The sequence below is a fragment of the Pan paniscus genome, chromosome 1 (genome assembly GCF_029289425.2).
Source record: "Pan paniscus chromosome 1, NHGRI_mPanPan1-v2.0_pri, whole genome shotgun sequence".
Taxonomy (NCBI): domain Eukaryota; kingdom Metazoa; phylum Chordata; class Mammalia; order Primates; family Hominidae; genus Pan; species Pan paniscus.
This window is the reverse complement of record NC_073249.2, coordinates 53,561,106-53,578,287: the sequence shown is the minus strand read 5'-3', so window position 1 is coordinate 53,578,287 and position 17,182 is coordinate 53,561,106. Positions and strand designations below refer to the sequence as shown.

The 17,182-nt window shown below is 34.6% G+C and overlaps 1 protein-coding gene across 4 annotated transcripts in view; it reads right to left on the bottom strand.

Annotated features, from left to right (window-relative positions):
* KCNT2 (potassium sodium-activated channel subfamily T member 2) overlaps nucleotides 1-17,182 on the bottom strand; it is a 390,920-nt gene that overhangs the window by 8,041 nt on the left and 365,697 nt on the right. For all 4 annotated transcript variants that reach the window (XM_008974047.5, XM_003820605.5, XM_003820604.5 and 1 more), the window contains one exon: nucleotides 2,145-2,229. In XM_008974047.5, the coding sequence (XP_008972295.3) occupies nucleotides 2,145-2,229 (85 nt within the window). The remainder of the gene's footprint in view (nucleotides 1-2,144; nucleotides 2,230-17,182) is intronic.

Here is a 17,182-nt window from a genome sequence, read left to right as displayed (position 1 = left end):
CTAAAATAATTGATCTCATGGAGATAGTAGGTAGAATGTTACCAGAGGCTGGGAAGGGTGATGAGGAGGGGAAGATGGAGAGAAACTGGTTTATTAGTAACCAAAATACAGTTACACAGAAGAAATAAATTCCAGTGCTTCAAAGCACAGTAGGGCAACTATGCTTAACAAGACTTCATTGTACATTTCAAAATAGCTGGAAAAGAACATTTGGGATATTCCTAACACAAAGAAATTATAAATGTTTGGGGTAATGGCTACCCCAATTACCCTGATTGATCATTACATATTTTATGCATGTATCAAAATATCACATGTACCTCATAAAATGCACAACTATTATATATCAATAAACTTAATTAATTAGAAAGTCAACATTTATTAAAAACACATATATACCTGGACCCACATATCATCTCTTTTTTTTTTTTACTACCCAACAACCCCTCTTTCCTGCCTGGAAAATTGTCTCCCCATTCTGACTTGTTTTGATGAAACAACATTTTTTTTTTATTTTTGTAATCACACAGTTTGAAACCCTAAAGCTGTGTTAAACTTCTTTTTCAATATCCAAATCAATAATCAAGTCTCATTTTCTGCCTTCATAAATCTATTTACGTAGGGGCTTGCCTTTACAATGCTTTACCTTGATGCTATGACAGATGGTTGTTTCTCTAACACCTGCTTTTTAACTGTTTTCCCTACATTCATATTCACCCCAACCCTAACCCATCCTATCAATCAATTCTATTGTTTTCTGCAGAACTCTTTTTAAAAAATCATACCCTTTCCACTCCAGTCGAAATCTTCCACAAAACTGACAACATATCAAAGAGTCTTCTAAAATTTTGCATATTATTACATTTAGTTCTAAACCTCTTGCATGGATCCATATTATGCTCAGCATAACAAAATGTTCTCAGTCCTGCTAGTCTCTGACTTTGTCACTTGCTTTCTGGATTACAGACACAAACACATCCTATGGATCTAATATCCAACAAAACATGTGGATCTTTGGCATTTGTTTTATGTCATTAATACAATCTATAGTTAGTTACCCTGGGTAAACATCACTTGATCTACCCCAGGACAGGTCGTGTATCTCAAGGGAAGATTCTTGTAAGGAATTTCTTTCCTAGGCTTACACCAACAACTGTCAAAGTGCCTTTTCTAAAGTCTTGTTACATGCTTGCTCATATATGTCTAAGTGCTGTCCATCATCTATAAGGCCAACTTTAAATTCATTTTGTCACGTAAGACCTTTCCAGAGGCAAATATAATTTATTTTTCCAGTATTACATTTGCCTTACAACAGAAATGCTAGCTATACACAATTTCTACTCCAGTCAAATTGCCACTGAAACACTTTACACAATTCCTGCATTTTCCAAGCCATTCTTTCTGTTCTGGAATGTCCTCTCTTCTCCACCATCATAAATTCTATCTACCCTTCAGAGTCTAGTTTAAGTCTTACATTCTTCATAATTTCTCCAACTACTCAATAATGTCTCCTTCTATTAATTCAGAAAAGCACTGTCTATGTCACTCAACTGATGCTTAGTTTATTAGTGACAAAGTGCTATTATGTATTGCTATTTAATTTTTCATGTGTAAATTGTAGCTTTGTTAATTAGAGTGTAAGGACTTTGAAGTCAGAGAAAATGCCTTAGTCTTTCTATCTCACATCTTTAGGTGAGTGCTACCACTGTACATGTTCAATAATTATTTTTCAAGAAATAAAATTAGTCCCATAAAACTTTTTCTATTAAGTATTTGACCAATCATACTTTGGCTTTTGGGAAGTTGAAGGTATTTAGAACTAGACAGTGTGGGATATTTCACGTTTTCTGTTGAGATGCTCTTTTATTCTTCCACGTTTTCACTTATCTTTTCCAAATATTTTTTAGCTCACATAATAAGGAATTCATGCTGCTATTTCTTTATTTTATACTCCTTTTAAACAATCATATTTTTTATATTACACACAACACATCAAATGCATTTGTTTATTTATAAAATTAGGTATAGACTATTTCAGCACTTATAAGAAAAATAAGAGGCTATTATGGCCTAAATATAAGTACAAAAATAAATAGTAGTTTTCTAAAAATACATGTCTTATATGAGATATGAGATCAACTTACACAACATCATTCAGCTCTATTCTGGTATCTGGAGATGGGTTAATCAGGATGTAGGAGAGGGTACTTTGATGATCATTCATTTCATCTAGAAGATAAATAAATGCCAAGTTTGTTATACTGCTTATAGAAAATTACAGGAATTACTAGTGAACAGCTTATATTCAAACCATATAACTGTCAACAATAACTTGGTATAGTTTTGTCCACAGCATGATTGTGCACATAAGTTTGGCTATTTTCAAATTACTGTCATTGAAAATATCTGACAGATACTTATTTTTTGTTCCAATAGATGATAACAATAAAGTATCTAATTCTGTTCAGAATAATCACAGTTATAGTTTACCGTTTACTACACTGAAAAAGTATTTTTCTTTAATAAATAACTGGATAAGATGTTTACTTGATTATTATGCTTTATCAATTACAAAAAATAATCATGGTTATAGATAACAATCCTAGAAAAGAATATCCACACAGGAAATTCTTGGGAAAAATAATATAATTACATTATGTTTAGAAAACATGATAGAAATGTGTCTAAAAAGCTTGAAGACCCTAAACATGTGTTTGGCTTCACTACATGACACATCTCATGTAACTCATCCTAATGCTTTTGCAGAATGCAAAGAATCCTCTAGAACAGAATTTAACCATGAATTTTAAGGGAAGTGTACTCCTGAATCATTTGTTTTTCCTAAAGCAATATATATATGTGTATATATTTAAAATGAAAAGCTGAACCCTTTTAATTTATTAATTCACTCTGAAAACATCCTCAGGCTGCAAGTTGAAATGTTGACCCTGCATTACATAGGACATTGAAAAAAATAAAAGGCAAACAGCTTTGTGGTCTCAATTTTTTAGATTTCAAGATTATCATAAGATGTAAATATAAAGTTATGTGGATGTATATACTTCAATAAACATAATTCCTCCCATGGGTAAAGTTTTCAGTCTATGAGAATTCTCTCAAAAATCCTGTTTTTGAGCTATAGTATTCCAGGCACTGCAGTTGCAGACAAGAATGGCTCCTGAAGAAAGAACTAAATTTTTCAGTTTGACCCAAAGTCTAAGAAAAAGTTTCATACCAGTCTAAGAATTGGTTTCATACCAATACCAATAGTATTTAGTGCATACTCAAATAACTGCATTAAACTAAAATCAAGATATTTTAAGGCCAATGTAGCTGACCCTGATAAACAATTTGCTGCACTGGAATATAAATTACTTTCATAAATAACGTTGACTACTGTGTTCCTCTAATGAGAAACCTGTCACTTTAATATGAAAGACACTATTTTCAGCTATGGTATTTCAAGTTGATATGGAGATGTGCCCCATTTTTAAAGTGTAAAAACAAAAATCCTTATCTTACAAGGCAGAAAAATCACAAAATAATTAAACCCACTGTAAGTTTGCCAGTAACATTATTACAATCAATAGCTCACCAAATTCATAATCAAATAAATTAGTATATTCAGTTCCGCATCTATGGGATAGATACAAGGAATTGTATCATGCCATAGTGTTAGGGTTGCCAGGAAAAATAGAGAATGCCCATGAAATCTGAATTTTAGATAAACAACTACCATTTTTGTTGCTGTTGTTGGAATCTCAGTCTGTCACTCAGGCTGGAGTACAATGGCTTGATCATATAACTAATGTTTTTTAGAATAAATGTATCCCAAATATTGCATGTGATATACTTATGCTAAAATATTTTTGTTGTTTATCAGAAATTTAAGTTCCACTGGGAATCCTGTATTTTTATTTGCTAAACATGGTGGTCATATCTAGTGTTAGATGGCTAAGTTAACTGTCTGGAGATTAAAATTCCAATGAATATATATTGATGCTTACTACAAATAAGGTATAATTCCAACTCAAAACATATTTTACTGGCAGGAGATTACTAGGATTATTTCTCCATAAGAAAAGAAATTTTGATTCATATGTGCTTTTTGAGAAATGCCCCCTTGTTTGAATTTCTACAACTGTTGTGCAAAGGTACAGATTGATAGTGCATTGTGGAGACTAAATTGTAATAATCTAAAAAGTAAGAGGTGGACTAGAAAATCTACATCTTATTTGACTATATATAACTCCGTTTCTTTTATGAACAATGACATTATTGAACTGTGATAAAGGAAAAAGCAATTTAACAGATAACTTCTCAGTCAATATCAACACCTAGCCTTTATCCTTGATTATTAACAGGATATTATACTTTTTGGTTCTAGAATCAAGCCAAATTCTATCGGTGACCTGGCTTGCCTGTTAAAAATGTAAGAATTGTGTAGATAATTGAGAAATTTCCGGTGGGAGGTATGATTTTTGTGCCAATATTTTTTTTCTGCTTAAGTAGCCTGTATTATTTATCCTACTGAAGATATTTATTTTCCCACAAACCACGGAATTGGAGCAAGCATTTTGCTAAAGTTTTCAATTCAGTTATTATACATGGCTTATCAAGACATAGAAAACATCACAATCAGAAATAATCTCTCTTAGTTTCTTTCCTCACCCCTCACTGACTTTTCCTAAGGGAGGAGGAATGACTTATCTTTTAGAATTAAGTTAAAATAATTTGCTGACTTCAAAGCTATTCTCTTTTTCTTTCACATGTGCCTTCCTATAGGGCACATTTTGCCTGCTTGTTCTCTGCCATGCTGCTTTGCGGAGAAGGCCTACAGTTGCCCCTCTTTTTTGTGACTTTGTGTTTAAGAAGCATTTGGAGAAATACCTAATGTAAATGAAGAGTTAATGGGAGCAGCAAACCAACACGGCACATGCATACATATGTAACAAACCTGCACGCTGTGTACATGTACCCGAGAACTTAAAGTATAATAATAATTAAAAAAAGAATTAAAAAGTGAGATTTTCTAAAAGCCTATTGCAGTCACACATCAAAACCACATTCAACAATAGTTTTTATTAGGCATAATCCTGGAATATTTTGTCTCCATCAGTCATTCTCTATGGTTGTTTTCTAGATATTCTTTCATTCTGGAGGTGAAAATGTGGCAAATTTGTGGGATCTTCAAGATCCTATCAATTATCATTGACTATGGCAAAGATACAAATTAATTAAAATATGGCTTTGCTCCAAGAATACCATATTTACTTAATAAAATAAATTTTATTTGGTAAATTAGCTTCATGAACAACAGAATCTATTTCTTACCAAATAAAAATATATATGAAGGGAATTTGCAGTGAATATATTTACTGTGTTCCTGATAACCAAAATAAGACATTAGCAAAATAAAAAAAATTATATAGTTTAAATTATTTTCATTAAAAGTACTGTTTCATCAGTGAGATAATTATTTTAATAAAATTACTCATAAAAACTGAAAATAATATTTTTGAATATTATAAACTTTAAAATAAATTATATGGAGAAAAATTTAAAGATTGCTACTAGTATTTACAAAGAAACTTCTTTTGCTATATTAACTAGCATATACAATTATTAAACAAAAATCTTCAAATGGCAAATATTTTGCTTAGAGTAGTTTGTGTAAATAGATCACATTAGAAAAGGGACAGAATCATATTCCTATGGTTCTTACAAAATAATTGATTAATGAGTCCTATTCCATACACATTAATTTCATATTTTTGTTTTGTTTTAAATTTTCATGTTGAAGTTTTTTAAGAGGATTTTTGAAATAGGATAATAGAATTTTGTAAGAAAGAAATTTAAATATTTTGTATATTTGTGTAGGTTACCATTAAATAATATTTCTGTTATAGACTGAATTGTGTGTTCCCCCACAAATTCCAATGTTGAAAAGCTAACCACCAAGATGACTGAATTTGGAGATAGAGCCTCAAAAACTAATTAAGTTTAAATGGGGTCAACAGGTTTGTCCTCTAATCCAATAGGACTGGTGTCCACATAAGAAGAAGAAGAGATACCAGGAGTAAATACACACAGAGACAAGACTGTATGAGGACACAGAAAGAAGGCAGCCATCTGTCAGCAAACATGAGAGGCCTCAGAAGAAATCAAATTTTGGGCACCTTGATGTTGGACTTCCATCTTCCACAATTGTGAGAAAATAAACTTCTAGTGTTTAAACCATGCACTCTGCGGTATTTTTTTATGGCAGCCCTAGTACACGAATATAACTTCTGAAAACACATATCCATTGTATCATGTGTAGTCAGAGGAACATTCTATATAATATAAAGATATCACTTAGAACAAAGGCTCTGAAATCAGACTGCTTGCTTTGAAATTATGGATCTGCCAATTGCTTACTCTGAGATCTTAGGCAAATTATTTAATTTCTCTTAATCTCTCTGCGATTAACATCCTGGCATGAAAAATGAGGATAGCAACAGTGCAATCTCACAGGTTGTTGTTAGAATTAACATTTATTCTATTTATTCTAATAAATAAATAACAAATATAATTTAAAATTAATATGTTCACATTGATTTATAGTTCTTGTACTTAGTATCTTATTGCTATCAAGTGCAACATAAAGGTTATGTATTATTATAGTAGCAGGCAAAATCAAGCAGTAAATTATAAAAAACAATTATATATGTATTGCTATGTGAAGGTGTGGGCATGCATAAATAGAGAAAGAGTGTTTTGAACAGATAGAAGGGCAAATGGCATAGCAAGAGATGATTTGATTTAATTTGCAGAAAGTAGGCACCAGGGAATGGACTAAACTAAAGTGAGAGAGGAGAAGATTAATTTGAGATGATGTTGAACAGGCAAGCTGGGACCAGATTCTTGAAGGGCTTTACCCTTGGTCAGCAGTTTGAATTTTATTCAAAGTGCAATGAGAAAACATTGAAAGCTTGTAAGGATCGAGGGGAAGGCTGGTGGTATGAAACAATTTTACATTAAATGTATCACTTTGATTGCTTTGTGGGAAATTAACTTTGTGTGGGACAAGTTTAAACTCAGGAATATTAGGTGGTCATTGTGAAACAGAAACCCATGTGAGAGATATTGGTAGCATGAGAACAACAGAAATGGAATAAATTAGTAAAAGGGGCGAGGAAGAGAGATAGAAATGATGTGGAAGACAGAAATAGGAGAGAGAGAGAGAGAAAGGAAGACAGAGAAAGAGATTTAGAGAAGGAGACAGAGAATTTTAAGCTGGGAGATACCACAGTATGTTTGAATGCCAATGGGAGAAAATAAGTAAAAGAAATAGGTGCTATATGAGAAAGAGGGTTTCGTTTTTTTGTTTGTTTTTGTTTTTGTTTTGTTAGTACAAGAAATACCTTATCAGGGAAGCTAAACTCAGTCATACAGTACTTACTTCTTCTACATAGTTGGTAATAGCATAATCTAGTGAAGATTTCATTGTCCTTCACCTGAACTTATATACACATTATGTGTTATCCACCTATAAAACTGGCTAGTTTTACAGTGCTGACTCAATTTGCTCATGTATTCCAGTTTAGTGCCAAATTATGTTTATGAGTACAACTATTTCATCTATTGTTACTGAACTGACCAGTATATTTGGAGGGTGTGAAAGGTGCTTAGAGATAAGAACTAAAGAAGAATAATTCCATTTAACTGACCTCTATTTAAAATTATTTTCATTATCATTCAAAGATTTTTAATCATTTTATGATAGGCAAGATAACATTATTAAAAACATTTGAACTCTCTTAATTTATCTCCATATGAATATTCAGTGTATTCAAGATTATATGAAACTATGAGCAAAATGAATAGAAAGATTTTCAGAACAAGCTACATTTTAACTTGCCATGAGCCACTCCATCACTTACTAGCTTCCTGCAAATAAAACTAGTTACTTGATACTCAATTTTCCTTTCAAAATAGAGTATTCAATATTTCTTAAAAACCTATGTCACTACGCTACTTGTGTTTAAAAGAAAACACAGATTTTCTTTTAAAAACCTATGTTACGTTTCATAAATGTTGAAAAACAAAAACCACCTTGCAATATTTTTTAACAAGATAAAGATTCAAAAGAAAGCAAACATGAACAATTAGTCTAAATATATATGATTTCTTCAATGGTGTAAAGTCCTGTTTTGTTTTGTCAAGATGCTTTCTCCATTGTTCCATATCCCTTACCCTACCACAATCTTCAAGGCTACTGGGTGCCCTGGTGAATGGAAGCTGTCAATAAATGCTAGTTTCTTTCAAAATACTATGATTACAGCTATTTTATATTAAAGAATGTGGGACAAAACTATACAGATTGTCTTCATAGTAAGGAACATAGTATACACTTATATTTAAATAGAATATTCATTGCATGTCAACTAAAAGGTTTTATATGTGTTCAGGTGAAGTACTTCAAAATTTAGTGATGAATCTAATTGGTAATCTGAAAATGTAAAATCAAGACATTACAGAAAGCCTAAAAGATTTTGGAAACACAAATAGCATATTTATTATATAATTTTATTTTAATAATTGGACCCATTGATTTAAATTTAAAGTTACTACTACTGAAGTAATAGTTGAGGATTGAAGAAAACAATATTAAACATATACTTAAAAAATCTAAAAATAAGTACATACCAAGCTTTCCAATTTTGCAGCTCTCCTGCAGTACTTTCATTTGACTTACAGAACATTTTTATGATCAGTTGATAATTGTAATTTATTACATGATATTCATTATTTTTGTATTCGATGAAGTCATTCAGTAATGATAACAGCATGATTATTTGGATCACAGATAACTCTAATTCTGAGGACACAGCAATGAACAAGATAGGCAAAGTTTTTGCCTTCACAGACCCTTTTAGCAATTTTCTTAGAATAGCTTCATACTATATAATACAGATCTTCAGAATAAGTGTCAGGAATCTTTACTTATAGGTTTACTATAAGTTACTGTAAACTTCCTATATAACTTTAAACATATCATTGAAGTTATTTTAGGATCACCATCATTGTTTTGATTATCTCATAGGTATGTTGGGTAAAAACAAAATAAGAAATTAACTAATCCCAAGTGCACATTCAATGAGTTTTGACAAATGCATAGTGTGGCAACTACTACCATAATTATGATGTCAAACATTTTCATAATGCCAAACAGATCTCTCATGCCCTTTTGTAGTCAATTTTCTCCTCTCAATCCCAACTTCTAGCAATCACTGATTTCAAGAAGCAGTTTTCTAGGAATAATAAAATGTGTTTCTATTTTTCTCTTAGCTATGCTTTTGTGTTGAATCCATGTTATTGCATGAATCTACTTTGATACTAATATAGCCACTCTAGCTTTCTTCTTTTCATTGCATGAAAAAACATTTTTAAGAAGTGTTTTTCCACAGAGGAGGTGAAGCAAGATGACCAAATGGAAGCTTCCACACTTTCTGTAAGAACACCAAATTGAACAACTATCCACACACAAAAAAACACCTTCATAAAAACCAAAGATGAGGTGAGCAACTACAGCATCTGTTTTTAACTTTATGTCACTGAAAGGGGCACTAAGGAGAGTAGGAAAGACCATCTTGAATTTCCAGCACCAACCCTCCCCTGTCTTTTGGCAGTGGCCACATGGTGCAGGGAGTCTGTGCACTCGGGGAATGGAGAACACAGTGACTGTGAGACTGCATTGGAACTCAGTGCTGCCCTGGAACAGTGGTAAGCAACACTGGGCAGAACTCAGCCAGTGCCCACAGAGGGAACACTTAGACAAGTTCTAGCCAGAGAAGAACTGCCTATTCCAGCAGTCAGAACCTGAGTTCTGGCAAGCCTTGTCACTGTGGGCTAAAGTGCTCTGGGGTTCTAAATAAACTTGAAAGGATGTCTAGGCCATAAGGACTGAAATTCTTGGGGAAGTCCTGGAGCTGTGTTGGAATCAAAGACAATGGACTTGATGGGGCACATGACCCAGTGAGATACCAGCTGGGATGGCCAAGGGAGTGCTTGTGCCACCCCTCCCCCAAACCCAGGCGGTGCAGCTCACAGCTGCAAGAGAGGCTTCTCCCTTCTGCTTGAGGGGACGAAAGAGTAAAGAGGACTTTGTGTTGCAACTTGGATACCAGCTCAGCCATAGTATGATAGGGCACCAGGCAAAGTCCCGAGGTCCACATTCCAGGCTCTAGCTCCCAGATGACATTTCTAGACATACCCTTGGCCAGAAGGGAACCTGCTTCTTTAAACAGAAGGATTCAGTCCTGGCAGCATTCATTACCTGCCAACTAAAGAGCCCTTGGGCCCCGAATAATCAGCTGTGATACCCAGGCAGTACTTGCTGTGGGCCTTAAGTGAGACTCAGAGATGTGCTGGCATCAGGTATGACCCAGAACATTCCCAGCTGTGGTGGTTATAGCAAGAGATTCCTTATGCTAGAGAAAAAGAGAGGGAACAGTAAAGGGGACTTTGTCTTGCAGCCCCAGGTACCAGCTTGGTCACAGTGGTACAGAGCACCAAGTGGGCTTTTAGTGTCCCCAGTACTAGGCCTGGGCTCTTGGTCAGCATTTCTGGACTTTCCCTGGGCCAAAGGGGTGCCTACTGTCCTGAGGAGAGAGTTTCCTGCCTGGCAACATTCACCAAAATCTGACTGAAGAGCATGTGGGCCTTGAATGAACATTGACAGTAGCCAGGTAGTACCCAACATTGGCCTGGAGTGGTGGTGGCCACAGGGAGAGATTTCTTTGCTTATAGGAAGGGGAGGGAAGAGAGGGATGGACTTTGCCTGTGGTTTTGGTGCCAGGCCAGCTGCAGTAGGATAGGGAAACAGTTAGAGTCCTAAAGTTTCTGACTCCAGGCCCTGGCTCCTGAATGGCATCTCTGGACTTGCCCAGAATAAGCAGGGAACTTACCACCCTGAAGGGAGGAAAACAGATGGGCTGTTTTTGCCACCTTCTGATTGTAGAGCTCTAGGGCTTTCAGCTAGCATACGTGGTAGCCAGGCAGTGGTTACCACAAGCCTTGGGCAAGGCCCCACAGTGTGTTGGCTTCAGGTCTGACCCATTGCAGTCCCAGTAGTGCTGGCCAGAGGGGTGCTTGTGTTATCCCTCTCCCAGCTCCAGGCAGCTCAGCACAGAGAGAGACTCTGTTTGGGAGAAAATAAAGAAAAAGAACAAGAGTCTCTGCCTGGTAATCCAGAGAATTCTTCAAGATCTTATGCAATACCAACAATGTAATACTTTTACAAGTCTGTAAGAGCCACAGCATTACAGGGCTTGGGGTGCACCCTGTGTAGATATGGCTGCAGTGACCAAAAACTTTAAACACAAAGTCCAAGTCTCAGGCAGGTTGTGGTGGCTCATGCCTGTAATCCCAGAACTTTGGGAAGCCGAGGTGGGAGGATTGCTTGAGCCTGGGAGTTTGAGACCAGCCTGGGCAACATAGCAAGACCCTCTCTCTAAAAAAGCCAAAGCAAAACCAAAAAAATAACAAAGCCGAAATATGAACACCTGAAAAGCCTTCCAAGAAAGATGGGTACACACAAGCCCAGGTTGCAAAGAATACAATAAATAACTAACTCTTCAATACCCAGACACTGATGAACATCCAGAAGCATCAAGACCATCTTGGAAAACACATCCTCACCAAACAAAATAAGGAATCAGCGACCAATTATGGAGAGACAGATATTTGATTGTTTAGATGGATTATTCAACATAGCTGTTTTGAAGAAACTCAACAAAACTCAAGATAACACAGAGAAGGATTTCAGAATCCTAACAAAAAATTTAACAAAGAGGTTGAACTAATTAAAAAGAAGCAAGCAAAAATTCTAGAGTTGAAAAATGCAACTGGCATAATGAAGAATGCATCAGTCTCTTAACAGAAGAATTAGTGAGCTTGAAAACTGGCTATTTGAAAGTACGGTCAGAGGAGAAAAAGCAAAGCACAATTTTAAAAAATGAAGCATGCCTACAGAATCTAGAAAATAGCACCAAAAGGGCAAATCAAAGAGTTACTGTCTTTAAAGAGGAGGTTGAAAGATAGGCTTAGAAAGTTGATGCAACAGGATAGTAACAGAGAAATTCTCAAGCCTAGAGAAATACATCAATATATAAATACAAGGTGATAATAGAACATCAAGCAGATTAATCAAAATAAGACTACTTTAAGACATTTAATAATCAGACTCCCAAAGATCAAGAAAAAGAAAGGATCTGAAAAGTAGCAAGAGAAAAGAAACAACATACAATGGTGCTCTAATATATCTGGAAGCAGACTTCTCAGTGGAAACCTTACAGGCCAGGAGACAGTGGCATTATGTATTTAAAGTGCTGAAGGAAAAATACTTGTATCCTAGAATAGGAATAATACTTGTATCCTTTTATCCTTGTGTTTTCAACCCATTGAAAATATTCTTTAAACATAAAAGGGAAATAAAGACTTTCCCAGTCAGACAAATCTGAGAGATTTCATCAACACCAGACCTGCCTATAAGAAATGCTAAAGAGAGTTCTTCAATCTGAAAGAAAAGGATGTTAAAACAATAAGAAATCATCTGAAGGTACAAAACTCATTGGTAATAGTAAATACACACACACAAAAATATTATTGTAATAGTGATGTGTAAATTACTTGTATTTTCAGTAGAAAGACTGAAAGATAAACTGATCAAAAATAATAGCTACAATTTTTCCAGTTTTCAGGACATAGTATAATAAGATATAAATACAAACAACAAAAAGTTAAAAAGTGGAGAATAAAGTTAAAGTGTAGAGTTTTGGTTACTTTTCTCTTTACTTGTTTGTTTGTTTATGCAATCAGTGTTATGTTGTCATCAGTTTAATAAAATGGGTTGTAAGATATTTTGCCAGCCTCATGGTATTTCAAATCAAAAAACATACAATAGATACACGATAAATAAAAAGTAAGAAATTAAAGTATACCACCAGAGAAAATCACCTTCACTAACAGGAAGATGAGAAGGAAGGAAAGAAGTAAGAGAAGACCACAAAACAACCAGCAAAAAACAAATAAATAAATAAATGTCGGGAGTAAGTTGTTACTTATCAATGAAAACATTGAATGTAAATTGACTAAACCCTCCCAATCAAAATACAAGAGCACCTGAATGAATTAGAAAAACAAGACTTAATGATCTCTTGCCTACAAGAAACACACTTCCCCTGTAAAGACACACATAGACTGAAAAAAAGGTATGGAAAAAGACATTCCATGCCAATAGAAACCAAAAAAGACTAGGAGAACTGTTTTTACATCAGATAAAATAGATTTCAAGGCAAAAACTATAAAAAGAGACAAAGGTCAATATATAATGATTAAGGGGTAAATTTATAAAAAGGATGTAACAATTGAAAATATACATGCAACCAACATTGGATTACCCAGATATACAAAGCAAATATTATAAGAACTAAGGAGAGATAGACTCCAACACAATAATAACTGGAGACTTCAACAGCCCTCTTTCAATGTGGAACAGATCATCCAGACAGAAAATCAGCAAGGAAATGTCAGACTTAATCCTTGCTATAGACCAAATATCTACTAAGATATTGGCAAAACATTTTGTATTAGTTGGTTCTCACACTGCTATGAAGAACCGCCTGAGACTGGGTAATTTATAAAGATAAATTGACTCACAGTTCCGCACGGCTGGGGAGGCCTCAGGAAACTTACAATCATGGCAGAAGGGGAAGCAAACATATCCTTCTTCACATGATGGCATGAAGGAGAAGTGCTGAGCAAAAGTCAGAAAAGCCCCTTATAAAACCATCAGATCTTGTGAGAACTCACTATTATAAGAACAGCATAGAAGTAACCACCCCATGATTCAATTACCTCCCAGCAGGTCCCTCCCACAACAGGTAGGGGTTATGGAAACTACAATTCAAGATGAGATATGGGTGGGGGCACAACCAAAATCCATATTACATTTCATCCAATGGTTGCACAGTACACATTCTTCTCCTTAGTGTATGGATCATTCTCAAGGACAGGCCATATTTTAGGCCACAAAACAAGACTTAATAATTTATTTTAAAAATGATACTATAGCAAGTATATTCTCTGACCACAGTGGAATAAAACTACAAATCAACAAGAGAACTATGAAAACTATACAAACACATGGAAATTAAACAATATAATCTTGAATGACCAATGGCTCAATGAAGATATTAAGAAGGAAATTGAAAAATTTCTCAAAACAAAAAGTAATGGAAACACAACATACCAAAAATCTATGGGGTACAATGAAAGTGGTACTTAGAGGAAAATTTATAGCTAAAAGTGCCTACATCAGAAAAATAGAAAACCTTCAAATAAACAACCGAATGATGCATCTTAAAGCACTAGAAAGGCAAGAGCAAGCTAAACCAAAAATAGTAGAAAAAAAGAAACAATAAAGATATGAGCAGAAATAAATGACATTGAAATGAAGAAAAAAATACAAAAGATCAACAAAAGAAAAAGTTGTTTTTTGATAAGATAAAATTGACAAACTTTTATCCAGACTAAGAAAAAAAGAGGAAAGGCCCATATAAATAAAATAAGAGATGAAAACAAAACATTACAACTGATACTGCAGAAATACAAAGGATCTTTTAGAGGCTACGCTACTATGAACAACTATATGACAATGAATAGGAAGCTGGAAGAAATTGATAAACTCCTAGACAAACAAAACCTACCAAGATTGAAACATGAAGAAATCCAAAACCTAAACAGACCAATAACAAATAATGACATGAAAGCCATAATAAGAAATGTCCCAGCAAAGAAAAGCCTCAGACCCTTATGGCTACACTCCTGATTTTGACCAAACATCGAAAGAAGGACTAATAACAATCCTACTCAACCTATTCCAAAAAATAGAAGAGGAAGGAATACTTCCAAAGTCTTTCTAAGAGGCCAGTATTACCTTGATACAAAAACCAAATAAAGATACATCAACAAAGAAACAAACAAACAAAACTACAGGCCAATATCTCTGATGAACATTGATGCAAAAATCCTCAACACAGTATTAACAGACTGAATTCAACAGCACATTAGAAAGATTATTCATCATGACCAAGTAGGATTTATCCCAGGGATGCAGGGATGCTTCAACATGTGCAAATCATTCAATCTGATCAACAGAATGAAGGACAAAAACCAAATGATCATTTCAATTGGTGCTAAAAATGAATTTGGAAAAATTCAAAATCCTTTCATGATTAAAAAAAAAAAACTAAAAAAATTGGGTATAGGAGGAACAAACCTCAACACATTAAAACCATAACTACAGAGGCACAGTTGGTATCATACTGAGTAGGGAAAAACTGAAAGCCTTTTCTCTAAGATCTGGAACATGTTAAGGATGCTCACTTTCAACGACATCATTCAACATACTGCTGGAAGGTGTATATAGAATAGACAGGCAAGAGAGAGAAAGAAAGAAAAGTCATTCAAATTGGAAAAGAAAGAATCAAATTATCCTTGTTTGCAGATGATATGCTCTTCTATTTGGAAAAACCTAAGGATTCCACCAAGAGTATTAGAACTGATAAACAAATTCAGTAAAGTTGCAGGGTACAAAATCAACATACAAAAATCAATGGCCAGACATGGTGGCTCACGCCTGTAATCCCAGCACTTTGGGAGGCCAAGGCGAGAGGATCACCTGAGGTCAGGAGTTTGAGACCAGCCTGGCCAACATAGTGAAACCCTGTCTCTACTAAAAATACAAAAATTAGCTGGGCCTGGGGGTGCATGCCTGTAATTCCAGTTACTTGGGAGACTGAGGCAGGCAAATCACTTGAACCCAGGAGGCGAAGGTTACTGTGAGCTGACATCATGCCACTGCACTCCAGCCTGGATGACAAGAGTGAGACTCTGTCTCAAAAAAAAAAAATAGTATTTTTATATGCCAACAGTGAACAATCGGATAAAATCAAGAAGGTAATCCCATTTACAATAGCCACAAATAAAATTAAATACCTAGGAACTAACTTAAAGAAGTGAAAAAGCTCTACAATGTAAACTAAAGACATTGATGAAAGAAATTGAAGAGGACAAAAAAATTTGAATGATATTTCATATTCACAGATATTTCATGTTCACATATTGTTAAAATGCCCATACTATCCAAAGCAATCTACAGATTCAATGTAATCCCTATCAAAATACCAATGATATTCTTCACACAAATAGAAAAAAAAGCATTCTAAAATTTATATGGTACCACAAAGACCCAGTATAGCTACCCTGAGCAAAAAAGAACAAAACTGACAGAATCACATTACCTGACTTCATATTATACTACAGAGCTATAGTAACTAAAGCAGCATGGTACTGGCATAAAAACACAGCATGAAACATGGTACTGGCATGGTACAGCATGGTACAGACACACAGACCAATGGAACAGATTAGAGAACCCAGAAACAAAACCAGATATCAACAGTGAATTCATTTTCCACAAAGGTGCCAAGAACATACATTGGGGAAAGGAATTTCAATAAATGATTCTAGGAAAACTGGATATCTATATGTGGAAGAATGAAGCTAGACCATTACCTCTCACCATTTACAAAAATAAATCAAAATTCAAGAGTTAAATTTAAGACTACTAACTATGAAAGTACTAAGAGAAAACATTGGGAAAACTCTTCAGGACATTGGACTGGGTAATGATTTTTTAATACCCCAGAAGCACAGACAACCAATGCAAAAATTGACAAATGGGATCACATCAAGTTAAAAAGCTTATTCACAGCAAAGGAAACAAACAACAAAGTGAAGTTGCAACCCACAATATGGGAGAAACTATCTGCAAACTGTGTATCTGACAAGTGATTAATAACCAGAATGTGTAAGGAGCTCAAACAACTTTATGTGAAATAATCTAGTATTCAATTTGAAAATGGGCAAAAGAGATGAATAAACATTGGTGAAAAGAAGACATATAAATGAAAAACAGGTATATGTAAAGTTCCTCAATGTCACTGATCATCAGAGAAAGACAAATCAAAACTACCATGATATATCATCTCACCCCAATTAAATGCTTTCATCCAAAATACAGGCAACGACAAATCCTGACGAGGATATGGAGTAAAGGGAACCCTTGTACACT